General features: G+C 52.6%; 1 protein-coding gene across 6 annotated transcripts in view; it reads right to left on the reverse strand.

Moving 5' to 3' along the window:
* Positions 1-19,432, reverse strand: part of CPNE5 (copine 5) — a 95,236-nt gene that overhangs the window by 9,319 nt on the left and 66,485 nt on the right. For 5 of the 6 annotated variants that reach the window (XM_003897525.4, XM_009205028.4, XM_009205029.4 and 2 more), the window contains 4 exons: positions 15,102-15,143; positions 12,702-12,777; positions 6,066-6,119; positions 2,839-2,900 (listed from right to left, as the gene is read on the reverse strand). In XM_003897525.4, coding sequence (XP_003897574.1) covers positions 2,839-2,900; positions 6,066-6,119; positions 12,702-12,777; positions 15,102-15,143 — 234 coding nt within the window. Of the gene's footprint in view, positions 1-2,838; positions 2,901-6,065; positions 6,120-12,701; positions 12,778-15,101; positions 15,144-15,417; positions 16,644-19,432 lie in introns of those variants that run through there. The other variant, XM_017957832.3, reaches the window with a different exon arrangement.

Raw genomic sequence — 19,432 nt, forward strand, 5'->3', positions numbered from 1 at the left:
AGGCTGGGATCACATTGGGGGAAACTCCGTTCTAGTAATTCTGTTGAGACCATGGATGATGTAAGATCAGGTAGGCCTCACCTCACTTGCATTTAGCAGAAGGTGCCTATCAGAAACCACAGCTCTGTCAGCAGAAGGTCCCTATCAGAAACCACCTGATCACAGCTGAGCTGCTGCTCATGGAACCCTTACCCCCAGGGAAATGTCAAGGACATGGTTAGCAGGAGACCCAAGCCAGGGTCTGCTGGCCACAGACAGTCATCTCCACCCTCTTTACCCTCTTCTGCTGGCTGAGGGCAGAGCATCCAGAGGATTCCAGGCAGTAGGAGAGAAGGAGCCACAAGCTAGCAAGAACCTGGGTTCCTGAATGACTGCGTGGATCATCTCCCCACCCAACCCTGCCATCCCACAGATGAAAAACAGACCTTTATTTGTATGAAGGCTTAAGATTAGGGAATTATGTGTTACAGCAGTTGACCTACCATACTCATCTGCTGTTCGTTGTCACCTTTCAGTGTGGAATATAGAACACATGCCTTTGTTAGAGGTAGGGAGACATTTGGAGGGTCAAAGTCCTGCTCCCAGGGCCACTCTTGGGAGGATGATTCTGGGCTGTGGGACTATACTGGAAGGACACTGTTGGACTGGCTCTTCCAAATACAGGGTGAGGGGAAAGGCAGGCCTTACTCTAACTAGTCCTCCCCTGCTCTGGGTTCTGAAAAGCCTCGGGAAAGGAAGCAATTGGAAAGCAGATACTCTTGTGGGAAAATTACTCGCAGCAGCCTAGTCTCTCCTGCCTAAGAGTAGAACACAGGCTGCTGAGCAACCAGCTCCTCCTCTGACGGTGAGGCCAGGGTACCCATACCCTTCCTCCTGGGTCCAGGTGGCAGGTGAGGGAGGCCAGGGAGGAGAGGATCCCTAGACATCAGCTTCCTGCCCAGGCATGCATGCCAGGCTCTCAGTCCCTGCAGCCAGCTCCCTCACTCAGGTTTTCCAGAGAGTTTAAAGAGAGGGCTGGCTCTGGGGCTACAATCTGCCCAGTATGGGTGGCACCAGCTTAGCTCAGCCTCTGAGGGCTCCTTTTCCATGAAACCTCACAGCATCCAGCCCTTTAACTCATCAGCCTCCATCTTCATCCCACCCCACCTGCTAACTGCGAGTCAGGCAGCCAAGACTGAGTCATTACTATAGAATGAAAGGCAGCATGTTATGAGAGAAGGAACCCTGCCACCATCTAGGCGTGTGGCTTCAGGCAAGCTCTGTAAAATGGGGATAACTGTCCTGATCCTGCCCACTGTGTTCTGTAAGTTGGGGGTACTATGCAAATGAGAAAAATAAACAGGATGGGCTCACGCCTGTACTCCCAGCACTTTGGGAGGCCAAGCCAGGTGGATCACCTGAGGTCAGGAGTTCGAGACCAGCCTGACCAACATGGTGAAAGCCCATCTCTACTAAAAATACAAAAATTAGCCGGGGGTGGTGGTGCATGCCTATAGCAGCCCCAGTTACTCTACTTGGGAGGCTGAGGCAGGAGAATCTCTTGAACCCGGAAGGCAGAGGTTGCAGTGAGCCGAGATTGTGCCACTGCACTCCAGTCTGGGTGACAGAGCAAGACTCTGTCTCAAAATAAAATAAAATAAAATAAACATAAATAAAAATAAACAGGATGAGGGGTGTTTGAGACTTGCCAGGTGCTATGGACTGTAAGGGGTGGCTGCTTATGGGATTGAGAGGGAAGCAATTTTGATGGGGGAAGAGTACAAAGGCAGGGTCTGGAGTCAGCCCAGAGGAGGGGCAGGTAAGAGCAGAGGAGCCCCTGAGTGACTGGAGGCAGGGTGTGTGCTCAGTGGGTAGGAGGAGAGCTTGCAGAGACTACAAGCTCAAGGCAGCAGGGAGTGGTGTCATGGGAAAGTGAGTGTGGCTTCCCAGGACCTGACTTCTCTGCCCTGGAGAACCAGGCAGCCAAGGGCCCGCTTGGCTGGGATGAGCCTTTGGCAGCTGCTTCTGCCTGTCTCCTTTCCAGACAGGTGCAGTCACTCACCTGTGGGCTCTTGGCTGCCCACGCCCTGACCTGGCACCTGTCCTGGCAGGGAGCACGCTGGGTAGGCTCTATCCTTAGAGCCAGGCTCTTTCCATGAGCTGCTGGCTGGAGCCTCCTGGCTCCCCCATCTGTCTGGGCCTAGACACTGTCCCTGGTGGTTCTTTCTGCTCCTTAAACTCGTGTTTGACCACCCGCTGTCCCCAGGACCAACCCTGGCTTATCCCCAATCCTACTGCCCTTACAGGGCCCTGATAACAGTGAGCAGGTCAATCATGGTCCCTTCCCCAACCAGACAGATCAGAGGTGTCAGAAGCTCAGAGCTGGAAGGAACCTTAACACTTACCTACTCCGTTCTCTTTGTGTACAGAGGAGGAAACTGATACCCAGAGAGGAAAAATGACTCGCCCAAAGGAACCCCGCAAATTAATGACAAAGAGGGTTCTAGAGCCTGGGCCTCCTGACTCCTATTGCAGGGTTCTTTCTACCTCCCCAAGTCCTTGGCTCTCTGTCACAGAGTCCCTACCAGCTCCAGGTCCGGTCTCTGCATGGAGACTTGACATGACCCAGGCCAGCCTCCTTGGCTCAGGAGTTCCCTCCAAGCTGCTCGGGATCTGGGCATGTGCAGGGCTCTGGGTGAGTTGTCTCAGCCCAGACACCAGGGTTTGCTCAGAGCCCAGCACTGCAGCCTTCAACCAGGGCTTTGAAGAGGCCAGGGTGGGGCCAGAGCTGGTCCTGTCGGTGTGTGGGGCCCTTTCCCTCTCCCCAAGGCCCATGAAATTGGCTGTATCTCTTCTCACCCTCCTTTGATGTAGTCAAGGAAGGTGCACTCTGACTCCACAGCAAAAGAAAGCAGGGTGACCTTGAAAACAAAAGGGAGCTTAGTCAGTAGGGAGCCTGGGGTCAGGGGAGATGGGTTACGATTCGAGAGCTGACATTGACAAAACACTCGGCATGTGCCAGTTTTGCATGCATGATTGCATGCACTGCCCACACCACCCCATGAAGTACTATTATTATCCCCACTTTATAGCCAAGGAAACTGAAACTCAAAGAGGTGACGCAATGTGCCCAAGGACACTGCCAGGGCAGAAAGGAGATCTGAAACCAGGGTGTGTCTGACTTCAGAGCCTGCACTCTTGACCTGGACAGAAGGGTCCCATCTGTGTCAGTGGAGCTGGAGTCCAAGCCAAGGGCGTTAGTTTCCTCTAAGTGGGCACTGGCTCTCCAGCCCCAGGGGCCTGGGGTGGGGTGTGGAGGACAAGGGGGCCCTCCTGACATAGGCCTAACAAACTGCCAGTGCTGACCAGCTTCAGGCTTCCATGTGCCTAGAGCTATTAGTCCTGAAATGTGCCTCTTTGGATTGTGCTTATCTTAAATCTTACTGGTCCCATCTCATCCCTCTGAGACCCAAGACCCTCCCTCATAAGCAGCCCATCCTTTCCCCAGAGGTAACTGACCACCCCAGGCCCCCTCCCCCAAGCAGAGGCCTTTTAACCTATGCCCTGGCAAAGTTAGCTTTGGCTTTGCCAAGACAGGCAGCTACCTGGGAGCTCAGTGTCATAACAATTTAGAATCAAGGAGACAAATGAAAGCCTGGCATCCTAGCCCAATTAAATGAGGCAAGATTAGGGCAGAGGATGTTTCACCTATGTAAGAGAACGAACTCCTATCTGGTAGTTTGAGAGCCCCCTATTCATGAAGATTCAGCCGTTTTTACAGGCTCACTGGGAGGGCCAGGTGAGAGCACCACCCTTACTTGGCAGTAAGACCCCCACCTACTGCGGTTAAGGTGTTAGGCACCTGGATGAACCGCAGGCCTCCTTCCAAGTGTGGTAGCTCAGACTCACTAGGAGTGGACCATGGCAGTGGCTTCAACCCTGACTGATGACCATGAGATGCCCTGGGGAGCTCTTAGATCATCCTGCAGCCCAGATCCATTATAGCAGAGTTTCTGGAGCTGCATGAACGTTTCAGAGATCTTTTTATTTTTAGCTCTTCACGTAAGTCTAATCTGCATGGAATGACCACTCCCTATTCCAACCCTCAGGATGAAGCAATGCCCTAACAGCCCTAACCATGCAGGTTCACCCAGGTGCTCTCAGGGTGAAAGCAGACTTTCCCCTCCTCAAAGTGTAGCGTCCCTAAACCAGCAGCATCAGCATCACCTCGATGCCAGGTAGAAAGGCAGAAATGCAGATTCTTGGCATTTTCACAAGATCCCCAGGGGATTCTGTGCACCGTAAGTAAGGGATGAAAGGCCCACTAAACACAGATTCCTGGGCCTCCTAAAGTGGAATCCCAGGGAACTGGCCTGGGTGTCTGTATTTCAACAAGCTTTCTGCATCCTGGGTGATTTTTCCTGGTGAAGATAGGGAAATGCTGGAGTAAAGGAAAGTCAAGAGACCTGGGCCTAGTCAAGAGACAAGGACCCGCTCTGTCTCCAACTCACTGTGTGACCTGGGACAAATCACATGTCCTCTCCAGGCCACAGTTTCTTCATCTCTAAAGAAAGAAGGCTGGATGAGATCAGTGGTTTTTGAACCTTTTTATTCCCAGCTGGGGAATGCTGGGGGTGCTGTCTTTCCTAGGGGAATTTGGGAAGCTGTGGGAGAGTTTTAGGGGTTCTCATAATGACTAGGACTCTACTGGGCAGCGGCCAGGGGTGCTAAACATCCTGTGAGATGAAGAATTTCTCTTCCTCAACGCTGACAGCATCCCCACTAAGAAACACTGCAGCCTGGGACAAAGGAAATATGATTCCAAGCCCCAGTCTGTGAAGCAGTTACAACCAAAGAAATGGTGTTCAGTCCCCTTCGAATGAGCAGAGTAATTTTACAGTTCACAAGCCTGCATCTCCCATGTGTCTGTCACAGCTGCCCTGTGCAGTGGCAAGGTGGGGATAATTTATTAGTCCCACTTTACAGACGGAGAAAATGAGGTTCCTCAGAGGAACCCCAGAGCTCCCGAAGACCTCTTCTAGGTCTGGAGATACAGTCTGCCTGACTCAAATGCCCAGGCTTGGCTGCACTAGCCATGGGCCTCTAGAGTGAGGAAGGAACACAGAGAGGATGAACTTGGGTGTGTTTGCACAGCAGAGACAGTGGCTTGTTCTAGAAATGCACTGTGAGCTCCACTTCAGGGCCTTTGCACGTGCTGTTCTCTATAGCAGGAATGCTGGAATTCCCTTTTCCCGGTATCCTCAATACTTCCTCCATTGCCTGTCCCTTTACCCTTTATACTTTTTCCATAGCACTCATGATCAACTGACACACACAGGCGTGTGTGTGTGTGTGTTTGTTCTCTGTCTCCCCCCACTAGAATATAAGCACCAGGGATTTGGGTCTGTCTTGTTTCCAGCTATATCCGACGTGCCTAGAACAGTGCCTGGCACACAGTAGCACTCAGTAAATATTTGTTGAATAAACATATGAATGTCCTGAAGACCCCAAGAAGCCACTAGGCCAGCGTGTCATCCCAGGAAGGTCACGGTTAAGCAGGGGCAGCGCCCGTAGCAGCTGCCAGCTCTGGAGTGAGATGTCATGTTGACTCCCATCTCTACCACTTTCTAGCTGTGTGACCTTGGCTGAGTCACTTTCCTGCTTGCAGCCTTGGTTTCCTCTTTCATGACTAGGGGATGATAATATCTGCCTCTCAGGGCAACAACCTGTGAAAAGCACCGGCATGGGGAATTTCCCAAGGTAGGGGCCCAATAAATACGACTTCTCTTCCTCTTCCTTCCTGCAGGAAGTCCCGTGGGTGTCTGCGATTCCTCATGGTAGATGCGGCCAGCGCCTGTTGTGTGGTCTGCAAGTCAACTCCCTCCCCCGGCTGTTGCTCCATCTGCCCCACCCCTCCCCACCCCTCCCCACCCCTCCCCACCCCTCCCCACCCCATCTCTCTTCCACGTCTGATTCCCACACTCCGCCCGTGCACACACACAGACGCACGGGCCTCCCTGATACCAGACCTAGCTTGGGGCTCAGAATGTCTACACCTGGCTGCAGAGAGGGGTGTGGCTACTCACTGTGCCAGAATTCACGTATTTCTTTTTCTTCATTTTCTTTTTCGGGTTTACCACCTGCAGGAAAAACCAGTTACCAGGTAAGGCGTGCTTCCAGGCAGTCAGAGTGGGTCTTGAGGGCTTCCACCCACCCCTGGGTGTGGTCCAAGCCCAGCCCCATTAGAGTGTGGGGTGTGAAGACCACGGGGGCCAGGGGAGTAGGGTTTAAGGAGGTTTTGTGGGAGACTGGTATTGAGTCTAGATTACACAACTGGGCTCTCCGATCAGACCCAGGGTCCCACGATCAACCAGGAATATTTATTTAACCTTCTCTCCAACTGCTCCCTGGAACACACCCTCCGCTCAGTACAGCCAAAGAAGTCTTGGTGTTGCAAAGCAGCCCTGTCCATACCTGTCCCTTGTGTTGGTTGAGGCTGCTCCCCTCACCCAAAATGCACCCCCTTCCTCTCTCAGCCAATTCCAATCTCCCCTGTTTCTCCTTTGGGACCCAGCCCAAGGGCTGCCCAGGGCCTCTGAGGCTCCCCTCTCCATCACCATCCCTCTTACTTGGCAGCAGGAACCTCTTTAGCTATTCTTTGAGTGTAAGCTTTAACTTCCAAAGCAGACCTGTGTCAGACAAACCGTGGGGCTAGGCTCAGAGTAGGTACTCAGAGAAGGCTTGTTGGTGGCTAACTCACTGGTCTCAAGCGGGGGTGATTGTACCCCCAGGAACATTTGGTAACCTCTGGAGACAGTTTTGGTTTTCACGACTGAGGGACTGAGTAGAGGCCAGGGATGCTGGTAAACATCCTACAGTATACAAGACAGCCTCCCATGGCACGGAATGATGCAGCCCCGAATCCCAGTGGTGCCAAAGCCAAGACTGGGCTCAGTGACGAGAGCCACCCAGCCCTGCGGACCCCCGCCAGACTTCCGCACTTACTGTATTTGTATTCTCATTTGACCCTCACCAGTTTTTCTTTGTTTTGTTTTTAATAAAGGAAGTCTAAGGCACAACTTTTCCCTAATGTCCCATCAAACAAATCCAGGCAATTTTCACACCTCCTGTGCTGCCTGTTGGTTTCTGATGAACTCATTTCCCCTTTCCCTGTCTTTGTTGCCACAGAGGTCGTCAGCTGATCTTTGCCATGGTCTCTTCTGTCTGGGTGAGTATCGCTATCTACTTCCAGAAAGAAGGAAACTAAAGCTCAGAGACACCAAGTGATTTGCCTAAGGTCACACAGCCATCTGGGTAGTGACAGGATTAGAAACCAGGTTTCCTGCCCCCAGGCCAGTGATGCATACATTGGTGCCACCTTGATAACAGATACAAACAGATCTCTTTGACATATATTTATGGGATGGGTGAAAACATGTTTCTTCTCCCTTGGAATCACCACCTCTGTTGGAGAGAGAAGATATATCCTCAGGGCAAAAAGTGACAAGGGCCACGGAAAAAGGGGGATCACAGAAGTGTCAGGGGAGTTGGAGGAAGGAAAGAGCACTCTAGGTGGGAGTGTCAGCAAAGGCTCCCTGGAGCAGGCAGTCTTGAAGGCAGACTTAGAGGGACAGGAAGGCTCTGGGCATGGAGAGATGGATGTCAGAGGAGGTTCTGTGGGAGAAATGCATAGAACCCAGGCCCAGTTTGATGGCAGAACCACAGGGTGGAAGAGTAAGTTGGGCTGGTTGGAGGAGAGCCTAGAATGCCCAGTGAAAAATGTCTGAAGGGCATTGCAGGGAACTCTGATGACCTCCAAGCTGGTAGAAGACAAAATCAGAGCAGGCTCTAGGACACTGGGGCCTGGTGGAGGTGAGTGTGAGGGGAGGAGGAAGCACATCCAGGAAATATTTGCCTGGTTCTGCCACCTAATAATAGCTGTGTGACCGTAGGCAGGTTACTTAACCTCAATGTGCCTCAGTCTCCTCATCTGTAAAATGGGAATAAGAAGTGCCTGCCTCCTGGAAAGGTATGAAGATTAAGTGGGCCATTGCAAGCAAAGTGCCTAGAACAGAGTTTGGAATGTAGTAAGTATTATCTATAAGTGTCTGTTGCTTTTTTCGTAGACAGGGTCTTGCTCTATGGCCCAGGCTGGAGTGCAGTGGTGGGATCATAGCTCACTGCAGCCTCGACCTCCTGGGCTCAAGCAATCCTCCCAGGTAGCTGGGACCATAGGCACATGACACCATGCCTGGCCATTTTTTTTTTTTTGTAGAGATAAGATCTCACTATGTAACCCAGGCTGGTCTCAAACTCTTGGGCTCAAGCAATCCTCCTGCCTCAGCCTCCCAGAGTGCTGGGATTACAGGTGTGAGCCACTGCACTCAGTCTCAGTTGCTATTTTTTAAAATTACTACTACTACTATTACTGCCACCACTAGTCCCTACAAGAGGTAATGAGGACTTGGGGGTATTGGGACAGGTGATGAGCTATGGTAGGAACAGCATCGTCAAGAAGTGACCACGCCTCTTGGGCCCTGAGGGTGGCTATAGAGGTTCAAGAGAGGGAGGGGTTGGGGTGACCAGGTAGACATGGAAGCAGCTGAATTTGGGGCACAGGTGGGAAGTTCACGTGGGAGGGCAGGCAAGCTGTGCAGGTAGAAACTGAGAGCCTGGGCGAGATGGTGGGAGAGCCCGGGAGAGAAGACCAGAGCACCCTCTTTAGCACTGGAGGACGCCCCCTCCATGGGGCTACCCGGGTGGTGAGGTGCTCACAGACACATTCATGGGAAAACAGCTTAAGTAGGCAAGCTGTTAAGATGAGGGCAAAATGGCAGCCCCAGTGCTGCACTGTGCCTCAGTTTCCCGATCTCTCCCTTGAGGGTGTTGAACTATCGGAATGGAGAGCATTTCAAACTTTTGCTCCAACATAGCCCTCCTAGCTGGGGAGAACGAACCTGGCGTTCTGAGAGTAACCAAAGATTTGGCCACAAGCACATTTCTTCTAAGCTTTCTATGTTATCTTTAAATTAGCCTGTATTCCACATTTCCACTCTCTAGTATAACTGCTTTAATGTTAAAGCAATGCTCTGTTCTCAGATCCCTGTTTACCCTGAAGTTTCATGCCCCCAGCCTCAGCCTCTCCAGTCCCACCATGGTGAATCCCATGCAGGGGGGCCAGCGCCACCTAGGGGCCAGCCCAGGAGCCGCCCTTCCACTAGGTCGCCTCTTTTCTCTCTTCTTGGTGGTCAGGCCGGGTCTGAATCAGGTCTGGAATCCTCCCTCCTATGCACCTTAGGTGGGGTGGGGTGGTGGGCACTGAGGGGTTCCTAGGGGCCAGGAGAGCAGCAGCGAGTGCAACACAACCCTCACCCTGAGGACTTCATGGTCTTTGAGGGAGTGGGTAGTGTCACAAACAGAAAATAGCCAGAGGGGACCCCAGGAGCACGGACAAGTGTCCACTCCAGGCTCTGGGGTGCAGCAGGTGTGCAGGTGGACACAACTTCCTGGAGGAGGAACACCCACAGGGAGGCTCCGTGGACCAACAGCTCCTACCCAGGAGAAGACAGGAGGTGGAGGCACCCGTGCGAATCAAGCCCTGTAGACTGAGACAGTACGGCGGTTCAGAGAGCCTCAAATGGCAGGACGGGGCTGATTGTGGAAATGGGCAGAGGGAAGGGGCAGGGGCCACTCCTAGGGCCCTCCAAAGGCATGCGATGTGTGTTTCTATTTACATGCACAGCCAGGCGTGGTGGCTCACACCTGAAATCCCAGCACTTTGCGAGGCCAAGGCAGGTGGATCACCTGAGCTCAGGAGTTAGAGGCCAGCCTGGGTAACATGGCAAAAAGCAGTCTCTACCAAAAATACACACACACACACACAAAATCGCCAGGGTGGTGGTGTGTGCCTGTGGTCCCAGCTACTTGGGAGACTGAGGTGGGAGGATAGCTAGAGCCTGAAGGCGGAGGCAGAGGTTGCAGTAAGCCGAGATTGTGCCACTGCACTCCAGCCTCAGTGAGAGTGAGACTCCGTCTCAAACAAAACAAAACAAAACAAAACAAAACAAAACAAAACAAAACAAAAAGCATGCATTCACAGATTGCGGGTGGCTGGCTGGGGAAACGGCATCCTGAATGAAGGAGCTTGGACTTCACCTTGTAGGTCAGTGGATCTCAGCTGGGGTGGAAGCATCTTTCAGTATCTCCTCCCACCTCCCGTGTGTGAACCAGGCTAAGGTGGTGGGTGGAATGCCCTAGACAGGTTTTAAGCAGGGGAGCGATGTGGTCAGATCACTATTTTGGTGGAGTACTCTGGTTACCGTGTAGAGGACAGAAGGAAGAAAGCAGGTTGTGAGAAGGCTGTGGCAAAGCCCCACACGGGGGAGATGATGAGGTTGGTGGTGGTGGCCTGAGATGAAGGGAACCATGTCAGAAAACATGGGTGGTAGAAGGGCAGTGTTTGGTGGTGGACTAGATATGGAGTGAGGGATGGGGATGTTAAGTATGACTCCCCAGGTGCCCTGAGCCCCCATGATGGGAATATTTGAGATGAAGCTGGCTGGCCAGGAGGAGGGGAGTGCTGTGGGAGGTTTAGCCAATGCATTCAGTTTTGGAAGGCTGAGCCCCAGGAGGGGCCAGCAGACAGCTGGACATAGGAGCCTGACATCAGGGCAATGCCAGGGCCCGAGGCATGGGTCTTTATTGGCTGAAGCCTCTTCCCTCTTCAGGCAGTTCTGATTCTAGCAAGGCCTTCCTGCCCCAAACCCGCCTCCCTGCGGGACTGCCAGAGCTGAGCTCCTTTTTCAGCTGATGGCCTTGCAAAGTGTGAAGACAGTGCTTCCGCCTCCCACTGTGGTACGTTCTCTTGTTAATTACAAAGAAGCAGGGATCAACAACTGAGAAAACAAGTTAATCGAATGCTTTCTGCTCTTGGCCTGAGAGAAACGGCTCCTTCCGCGCCTGTCAAGCACCTTTACCAGCCAAGCTCCGAGAGATCTGACCCCTTCCCTTCACCTCCCTAAAATCTCCTCAAAGGAGGCCAGAGAACGGTGGCGTCTGCTTCTCTTTGCCTGGGGTGGGGCGGGAGAGCAGGGACAAAGACAGCTTCTCTCTTTGCAGATGCAGAAAACAAAGCAATGTACAGTATTAGAGCCCTTTCAAAGAAATTCATCCACACTCCATCTTTACAATAGCCATGTTCAATCTCCTTCAGCATGTGAATGTATAACGGGCACCTACCGTGTGCCCGGCAGTGCCCTGGCCAGTGAGGGGAGGCAACAGAAAGGTCTGTCACCTCACCAGCCCTTGGAAAGTCTACTTGGAACACAAGACCTGCCCACTCAGAACCGACATACAGGGCAAAGGAGTGGGGGTAGCATGGGATTTGGATTCAGTGATAGAACTCAAGGCCAGCTCTTCAACTTCGCTGGCTGAGTGGCTGCTAGCGTGAGGACAGTGCCAGGATGGTAGGATAGTTGTAAAATGTGAGTCTCTGGGAACACAGTGCTCAGCAGATGATGACAGAAGACAGTGCTGACCTCTGCGTCAGGCATTGTTCCATTAACTTGTTTAATTCTCAGTTTGCATGGCACAGAGTGGTTCAGGGACTTAGCCAAGGTCACATAGCTAGTAAGTGGTAAGAGTCAGGATATGAATCCAAGCAGTTATTTGGGTTATAAGTATCTGCCATTAAGTGGTTTTGGCATGAACCATGACGTCTGTGGAAGCTCAGACAAGAAAAAAAGCACGGGGACAAGAGTGGCTGGGAAGACCTCTCAGAAGAGCAGGACCTGAGCTAGATTTGCAAGGTGGGGATGGAATTGCAAGAGGGAGAGCACACGGTGGAACGCGGTGGCTCAGGCCTGTAATCCCAGCACCTTGGGAGGCCAAGGCAGGAAGATCACTTGAGCCCAGGAGCTCAAGACCAGCCTGGGCAACATAGTGAGATCCTGTCTCTACAAGAAATTTAAAAAATTAGTCGGGCGTGGTGGTGCATGCTTGTGGTCCCAGCTACTCGGGAGGCTGAGGTGGGAGGATCGCTTGAGCCTGGGAGATTGGGGCTGCAGTAAGCCAGGGCAACAGAGTGAGACCCTGTCTCAAAAAAAAAAAAAAAAAAAAAAGAGGGAGAACACAACACACACGCGCGCACGCACACACACACGCATGCACACACACACGCAGATATTGTCCCTTGGGGGCAAATGCTACTGTTACACCTCCAGAGAGATCAGCTGCCTTGTCCGAGGCTCTCCAGCTCTGGGGCTAGAACAAAGAAGATATCTTGACCTCATTCTCTTGAAGCTTTCATACTGAAACGGGTAAGATACTCAGCAGGCCCTGAAACTGTTCTGATTGAAAGCACAAGGCCACCTTGAACTCAGGACCTCAGGTCTCAAGCCCAGAACCTTCGTACACTGGTCCCCCGTGCTCCTATCTCTCTCGCTTGTAGGAAGCGCTCTTTATGGGGGCACTATAACTCAGTGATTTGGAAACCAACCAAGTCTGGGTTGTTTGTGTCTTGATTTTGTCACTTACTGAACGGTGGAACTTTGGGCAAGTTCTCACACTTCTCCAAGACTTGGTCTCCTGAACGGTAGAATGGGACAATAACGCCTATCTCTCAGGGAAGCACAAAGCCCCCAGCCCAGTGCATGGCTCACTATAGTCCTCAGTGACTGGGCCACTTAGCAGTGCAAACCCCAGATTTCGGGTGCCCACCTCACCTCATAGATGTTGAATTGGCTCTGCCCACGGGCCAGCTCCCGGTAACTGGTGGTGAACTCCCCAATGAAGTCATGGCTGCAAGGGAAGATGGCTGCTGAGACCAAGGCCAGGCTGGGCTCTGCCTCTGCCCAGCCCCAGCCTTGCACACATCCATATTTCTCTGGCTCCCAATTCTACCTGAGACTCCACTCCAGGGGCACATGCCAGCAGACAGGCTGGGTCCATGGAAAGAGAGTCCAGTGTTGCCCACAGAGGAAGAAACCTAATTGTCACCCAGCAAAGAACAGGGCCCTGGAAGAACGGCACCCACTTCTACTTGGATCCTTGTTTGACCAAGGGTATTTGGGGGACAATTGGGGAAATTTGAATATGAAGTGAATAGTGAATGGTATTTAAGAATATTGTGGCTGGGCGCGGTGGCTCACACCTATAATCCCAGCACTTTGGAAGGCCAAGGCAGGCAGATCACCTGAGGTCGGGAGTTTGAGACCAGCCTGGCCAATAAGGTGAAACCCCCATCTCTACTAAAAATACAAAAATTAGCTGGGCGTGGTGGCGGACACCTATAATCCCAGCTACTCCGGAGGCTGAGGCAGGAGAATCGCTTGAACCCAGTAGGTGGAGGTTGCTGTGAGCTGAGATCGTGCCACTGCACTCCAACCTGGGCAACAGATGGAGCGAGACTCCATCTCAGAAAAGAAAGAATATTGTTCAATGTGTCAAGTATGATAATGGCATTTGTAAGTGGGAAAATGCCCTTATTTTTTAGACATTTTCAATGAAGTATTTAAAGGTAAAATGCCATGATGTCTATAATTTAAGCTACATTAGCAAAACATAGATGAAGCAAATACAATAAAATTGAACAAATGTTAAATTCAGGTGATGGGCTTAAAGGTGTTCATTAAACCCTTCTCTAATAAGATTATTTTTAAAACACAATAGAGCGATGTCCAGCTGGGTGTCTAGAAGTGTTTTCTGCAGTGCCCACACCTCTGGAGTGCTTACATCAAGCACGGCCAAGACTTGTACACGACAGAACTCCCACTGACCCCAGGGTTGGCTCCTTTAGCTTTCCCGGTCACTGCCAGAGGGCCGTGGTCAACGTGCTGGCCTCAGGCATCCAGCCGGAGACTGATGCCCAAGACGTGTCTCTGGGGCCCCGCCCTCCCCCATGAGCCTACACTGTATTGTGTCTACATATTTACAGCTCTCAGCATTCTGACTATGAGCAACTTCATGGTGGGACCCAGTGGCATCTAGTGGCTGGCCCCAACTGCCACAGAAGAGGAGACTATTCCAGGCAAAGAAGTATGGGAACGCCAGGGTAAGACCAGGCAAATTGCAGGTGGAAACAAGAAGCTGACTGTGAGGTAGCTGAGAGGCAAGGAGCGGAGGCCATAGCGGCTCTGGAGTTTCTTGTAGGATGGCTGGCCTCAGGGAAAGGCGAGTTCCTTGGAAGGGGGCTTGGGTCTCACCTGGAGCTGTATTTGCATAGCACTTTACATAAGATGAGACAAACCCCCGTCCATATCACAGACTTGGGAGGTAGCAGAGGACACTGGGGGGACCTTGAAGTCCTCCTAAGTCACTCCTTGGCAGTGCCACAGAATGGAAATGTCACAAAAGTCAGGGTGACATATTTGGATTTGGCTCAACCGACAAGTAGAAGCGAGGGAGGCTTCTGGACTGAAACTTCCAGAAGTCTGCTCTTGTCCTCCTCTATGGATTCCCAGCAGTACTGGCCTCCCAATGACCCCGAGTGGGGAGCACCCTCCCAGCAGCCAGGCACAGCCCTACGCAGGCACTGTCTCACGGCCCATGAGTCCACTCACGCCTCCTAGCTCACTCTTCCCACAGCCCATTCCCTCAGTCCTGGCTCTCTGCAAACAGCTCCTCTGATGAGCTGAGGGCTGTATGGGTACAATTGGCCTCCCTGCCAGGTTGGGGGGGGGGTCTCGGAGGACTGGGCTCCTCTGTGTCTCGGTCGCCCCACAATGCTTAGCCCAAGGCCTCACACAGAAAATGTGTCCATGAATGCTCGAGGCTCACTAGTGCCCTAGAACATGCACTCTTCAGAAAGCCCTAAATGCTGCCATGGGTGGGGAGATTGCGGGTACTGGGAGGCTCCTGGGCAGCTATTTGGGGAAAAGGAGGCCTCTTATGCCCTTCACACCATATCCTGCAGGACAGAGGTCCTTTGGTGCCTCCGTGGAGCTGGAGGGGGAGGAGCTACTGTGGCAGAGGACTCCTCACACACACAAACCCAGGCTCCCTCACCCCCAGAGCCGCTGCGGGTGGGAGCCTGGTCACAGCTCCCCATGGGAGGGCAGCGCCCAAACCCCTCCCCAGTGGCTGTCCCCATCCCCAACCACCTTCTCGCCCTCCTGCCTGCTTACCTGCCGTCCCGATCCCAGTCGTATACCTCCACCTTGATGGTCCTGCAAAACAAAGGCCTTTGCTGGGATGGGCCCAACCCCACACCCACGTGGCTGAGGATGGGGCCCTCTTCATGTTCCCAGACCAGATGGGGAGGCCAGGACTCCCTCTAGGCCCCAGGGCCCTGGGTGGGGAGGCAGCGGCCTGAGAGGCAAGGATCTCCTTGAGGTCTTTTAGGAAAGGCCTTAGGAACAGGGCAGCCAGGGCTGCGTGGGGACCACCCAGAATTTCAAGGAGGATGTGGGAAAAACAGTTGCAGACTTCAGTTCACCCCACCTTCTTCCTGGCCACTGCAGAAGGGGCCTAAGCCCAGCATGGAGCCGCACTGTGGATTCACCAGGGGTGGAGGAGCCGGGAGAGTGGGAGTGTGGTGCTCCCCGGATCTCAGGCTCCGGCAGGGTAGAGGGGAGGGGGACAAGACTGCTTGTTAACGATCTGAGGGCTTTGGGTGTGGGAGCCAGCCCTGCACATCAGGGAGGAGCCCAGGGCCCTGGCTCGGGGATGGCCCGCTGAGCTTTTCCATCCCCACGACTGGCTCCTGAGTGAGGGTGTAATTATCTTCATATTTTAGCCTGGCTGCTTTAATTAGTTTGTTTTGACTCCTATGCATGCGGATGGGCTTTGAGAGCCCATTTTATTTTTAGCCACGTTCCCATGGCAACAGGCTAGCGGACCAGAGCTGGGAGGAGGGAGGTGGAGGGTTGCAGTTAACCCTTGGCGCCAGCTGCTCGGTCCTCCAGGGATGCCCAGGGACAGGGGAGCTGCAAGGGTCCCACAGCACGGTCAGGTTTGGGGAGGTGGGAAGGGCCTGGGGAGCTGGGGTCTTCAGCCTCCAGTTTTTAGTGGGGTGCACAGAGGCAGCTCCCTGGGCCTGTCTCTGTTAACATCCCATCATCTCGCCCATCTGCTCGGGCCTGCCAGGAGTCAGCCTTGGGCTTCTGGGGCCCCCCCAGGAGGAGGCGCTGTCTCCTTTCAGATGAGCCTCCTCAGGCCTGGGGGTAGGGGACAGATCCACCGCAGCAGGGCAGAAACTGTTCTGAACCAAGGAATGCCCAATAGGTTGTGCACTGGACTCCTGTACAATGGGGCAGGCCTAGAAGCCCACCATTTAAAGGAATCCTTTAAATTCTTGTGAAAAACAAAAAACCATGTCTCTTTGAGATGAATTATTGTGGAAAGGGAAAAAAATCACCTAAGCCCCTGAAGGTGGGCTGATGAGCTGGAAAGAGTGGAAAGACCACGACAGCCCTAGGCTTGGACCTGGGCCCCTCACTATGGAACCTGAAATGTCACTTAACCTCTTTGAGCCATAAACCACCATTGAAAGGAGAAGTAATAAGGGCCTTGCAGAACAGCTCAAGAACAAGCAGTAAAGCCTGCCTGCGCATGGGAGGGCCTCTACAAAAACGCCGCCTTCCCTCCACTTCATCATTTGGCTGCTCTCTGATAGGATTTTTGGTTTGGTTTGTTTCTGTTTTTTGAGATGGAGTCATGCTCTGTTGCCCAGGCTGGAGTGCAGTGGCGCAATCTCAGCTCATTGCAACCTCCACCTCCCGGATTCAAGTGATTCTCCTGCCTCAGCCTCCCGAATAGCTAGGATTACAGGCATGTGCCACCATGCCCAGCTAATTTTTTGTATCTTTAGTAGAGACGGGGTTTCACCATGTTGGCCACACTGGTCTCAAACTCCTGACCTTAAGGGATCCAACCATCTTGGCCTCCCAAACTACTGGGATTACAGGCATGAGCCACGGTGCCTGGCCTCTGATAGTCTTACATATGAAATTTACTTAAATCAGGGGACACTTGAGCCCAGGTACTTGGGCTTTGCAACTCTTGATTCAAGCCTGACTGCCTGGCCAAATCAGTGGCAGCTTTTCAGACACAGACTCCCAGGCCCAGCTCTGGGCAAGACTCAGGAATCCGCTTGCAAGGCTTCCCTAGTGACTGTGCTGTATGTGTTCTGGAGTGATGGCCTCCACCCCACTGGCAGATGGGAAAATTGAGCCCTAAGAGCCTCCAGTGACTTGCCCAGAGTCACCCAGCTGAGGGTCTGAGCCAGAAGAAGAGCAAGTCCTTGACTCCCAGTCCAGGACTTCGGTCATGGCCCCACAAGGCTGAAATCTCTCTACCCCTGCCTAGTGGCCTCCCAGTCCTTCCCCAGCCTGCTAAGCTCTGCAGGGGACCTTCAGAGACCCCAGCAAAGAATAGCTCTCCTCTGACCACCAACATCAGGTGACTAGATGGGTGATGGCCACATGCTCAGAGGCTGGAGGAGGACCCCAGTCGTGGTGACAGTCCTGGATATCCACAAAATCACTGGGGAAACTTTTAATCCCAGGCCAGATGGCCTGATTTAATTGGTGTGGATGGGACTCAGGCCCGGGTAGTTTTGAAAAGTTCTGTGATGGATTCTAGCCTGCAGCCAGAGCCACTGACCTTCTCTAGAAGACTGCACTGGTTTTCAAACTTGGTTGCACTTTGGAATCCCCCCAAGATTCCACACTGAAATCCCCCAAGATGACACATTGGTGTCAGCTTTAGAAATACTGACACCAATGTCTTACCTGAGAGATCAATTGGTCTGGAGTACAACCTGGGCATGGGAATTGTTAAAAGTTCCCCAGGGGATTTGAACTTGCAACCCAGGTTGAGAGCACTGAGTGTGAGATTCCTGTGCAAACTCGGCCTGGCCTCCATTAAGGCTCCAGGGATGGCTGCAGCCTAGAGGTCAGATTAGCTCAAAGGCTGCAACTCCAGCCTTGGGAGAGAAGGAGGTGAGAGAAATAGTGCCCAGAGACAGGGGAAGGCCATGGGGAGAAGGCAAATAAGGCTTTCACTACTCTATTCACAGTTTTTTGTTTTTTTTTTTTTTTTTTGAGACAGAGTCTCACTCAGTCACCCAAGCTGGGGTGCAGTGGTACAATCTCAGCTCACTGCAACCTCTGCCTCCTGGGTTCAAGCAATTCTCCTGCCTCAGCCTCCTGGGTAGCTGGGATTACAGGCACATGCCATCACATCCAGCTAATTTGTATATTTTTAGTAGAGATGGGGTTTCACCATGGTGGCCAGGTTGGTCTCAAACTCCTGACCTCAAGTGATCTGCCCACCTTGGCCTCCCAAAATGCTGGGATTACAGGCGTGAACCAGCGTGCCCAGCCATATTCACAGTTCTGTGGCCGTCCACCCTGGCTGGGCTGCCTGAAGTCATTGCAGATGCTACTTGTCACCTGCTGGACTTGGCTCCCAAACCCTTAGCACAGGGCCAACAAAAGCTGCAGTCTGGCTGACCGTGACTTCTGGGGCCAGCACCCAAAATAACAGGCTTGTTGGGTGTGGGAAAATGAAATGAGCTTCTGCAGATCACCCAATGAACACCTTATCTGGCATAAAAAGGCTTAGAACTGAGGCCTAACCTAGGAGGTGGCAAGGTGGGCAGAAAAGACCTTCGGCTCCGGGGTGAGCAGCCCTGGCTGGCAGTCCCAGCTCTTCCAAGTACTAGGTCTATTGCCCTGAGCCACTGGCTTAACCCTCAGACACTCCCCTCCTTTCCAAATCGAGAAAAGTCACACCCACTTTGGAGCTGCTGTGCAAGTGAAGTATCTCCACATACAGTCAGCACTGGACACATAAAGTTGCTCCGTTCCTGTCTACAACACTCCATCCCTTTATCCAAGCTCCTGTCTCCCAAACAATTCCTATGCTTCTTGAAAATATCAGCTCCATGAGACCAGGGATTTTTGTTTGTTTGTTTACTGCTGTATCTTCAGCTTCTAGAACCGTGCCTAGCCTATATCAGGTGCTGTATACATATTTGTTGGTTGACTGAGAGCTCCTAACAACTTTATGAAATGGGCTGTGAAGGTAATAATACCTTCATTCTACAAAATCACAAAAGGAGGCCAAGAGTATGTGGCTTTCCCTGAGTCACACAGCTGGTCAGTGGTGATGCCAGGAGTCAGTGACCTGGGCCTCTGGACACCTACGGCCGCAATGACAGAGCCAGATATGTGTGAGCCTGGTCAAGTCAGCAGGGATGAGAGACACCAGCCAAAACGCCAGGCTGCCCCCCACTGCACACCAACCAGCTCTCTCTCTAATTCCCTCCCAGCCGAGCGGTAAGGTCTGCCTCCTAATGAGCCTCTGCCTGGCAGGGGGAAGGTTTCCCTGCAGGCTTACAAGTCCCAAGAGCTGACAGGCCCTGAGGGGTTTTGCCTTAAATGGACCTGAGTCAGTCTAACACTCAACTCTTCAGGAAGAGGAGCATCAGGGCCTCGCCTGGGGCAGGCAG

This window comes from Papio anubis, chromosome 6 (assembly GCF_008728515.1).
Source record: "Papio anubis isolate 15944 chromosome 6, Panubis1.0, whole genome shotgun sequence".
Classification (NCBI taxonomy): Eukaryota; Metazoa; Chordata; class Mammalia; order Primates; family Cercopithecidae; genus Papio; species Papio anubis.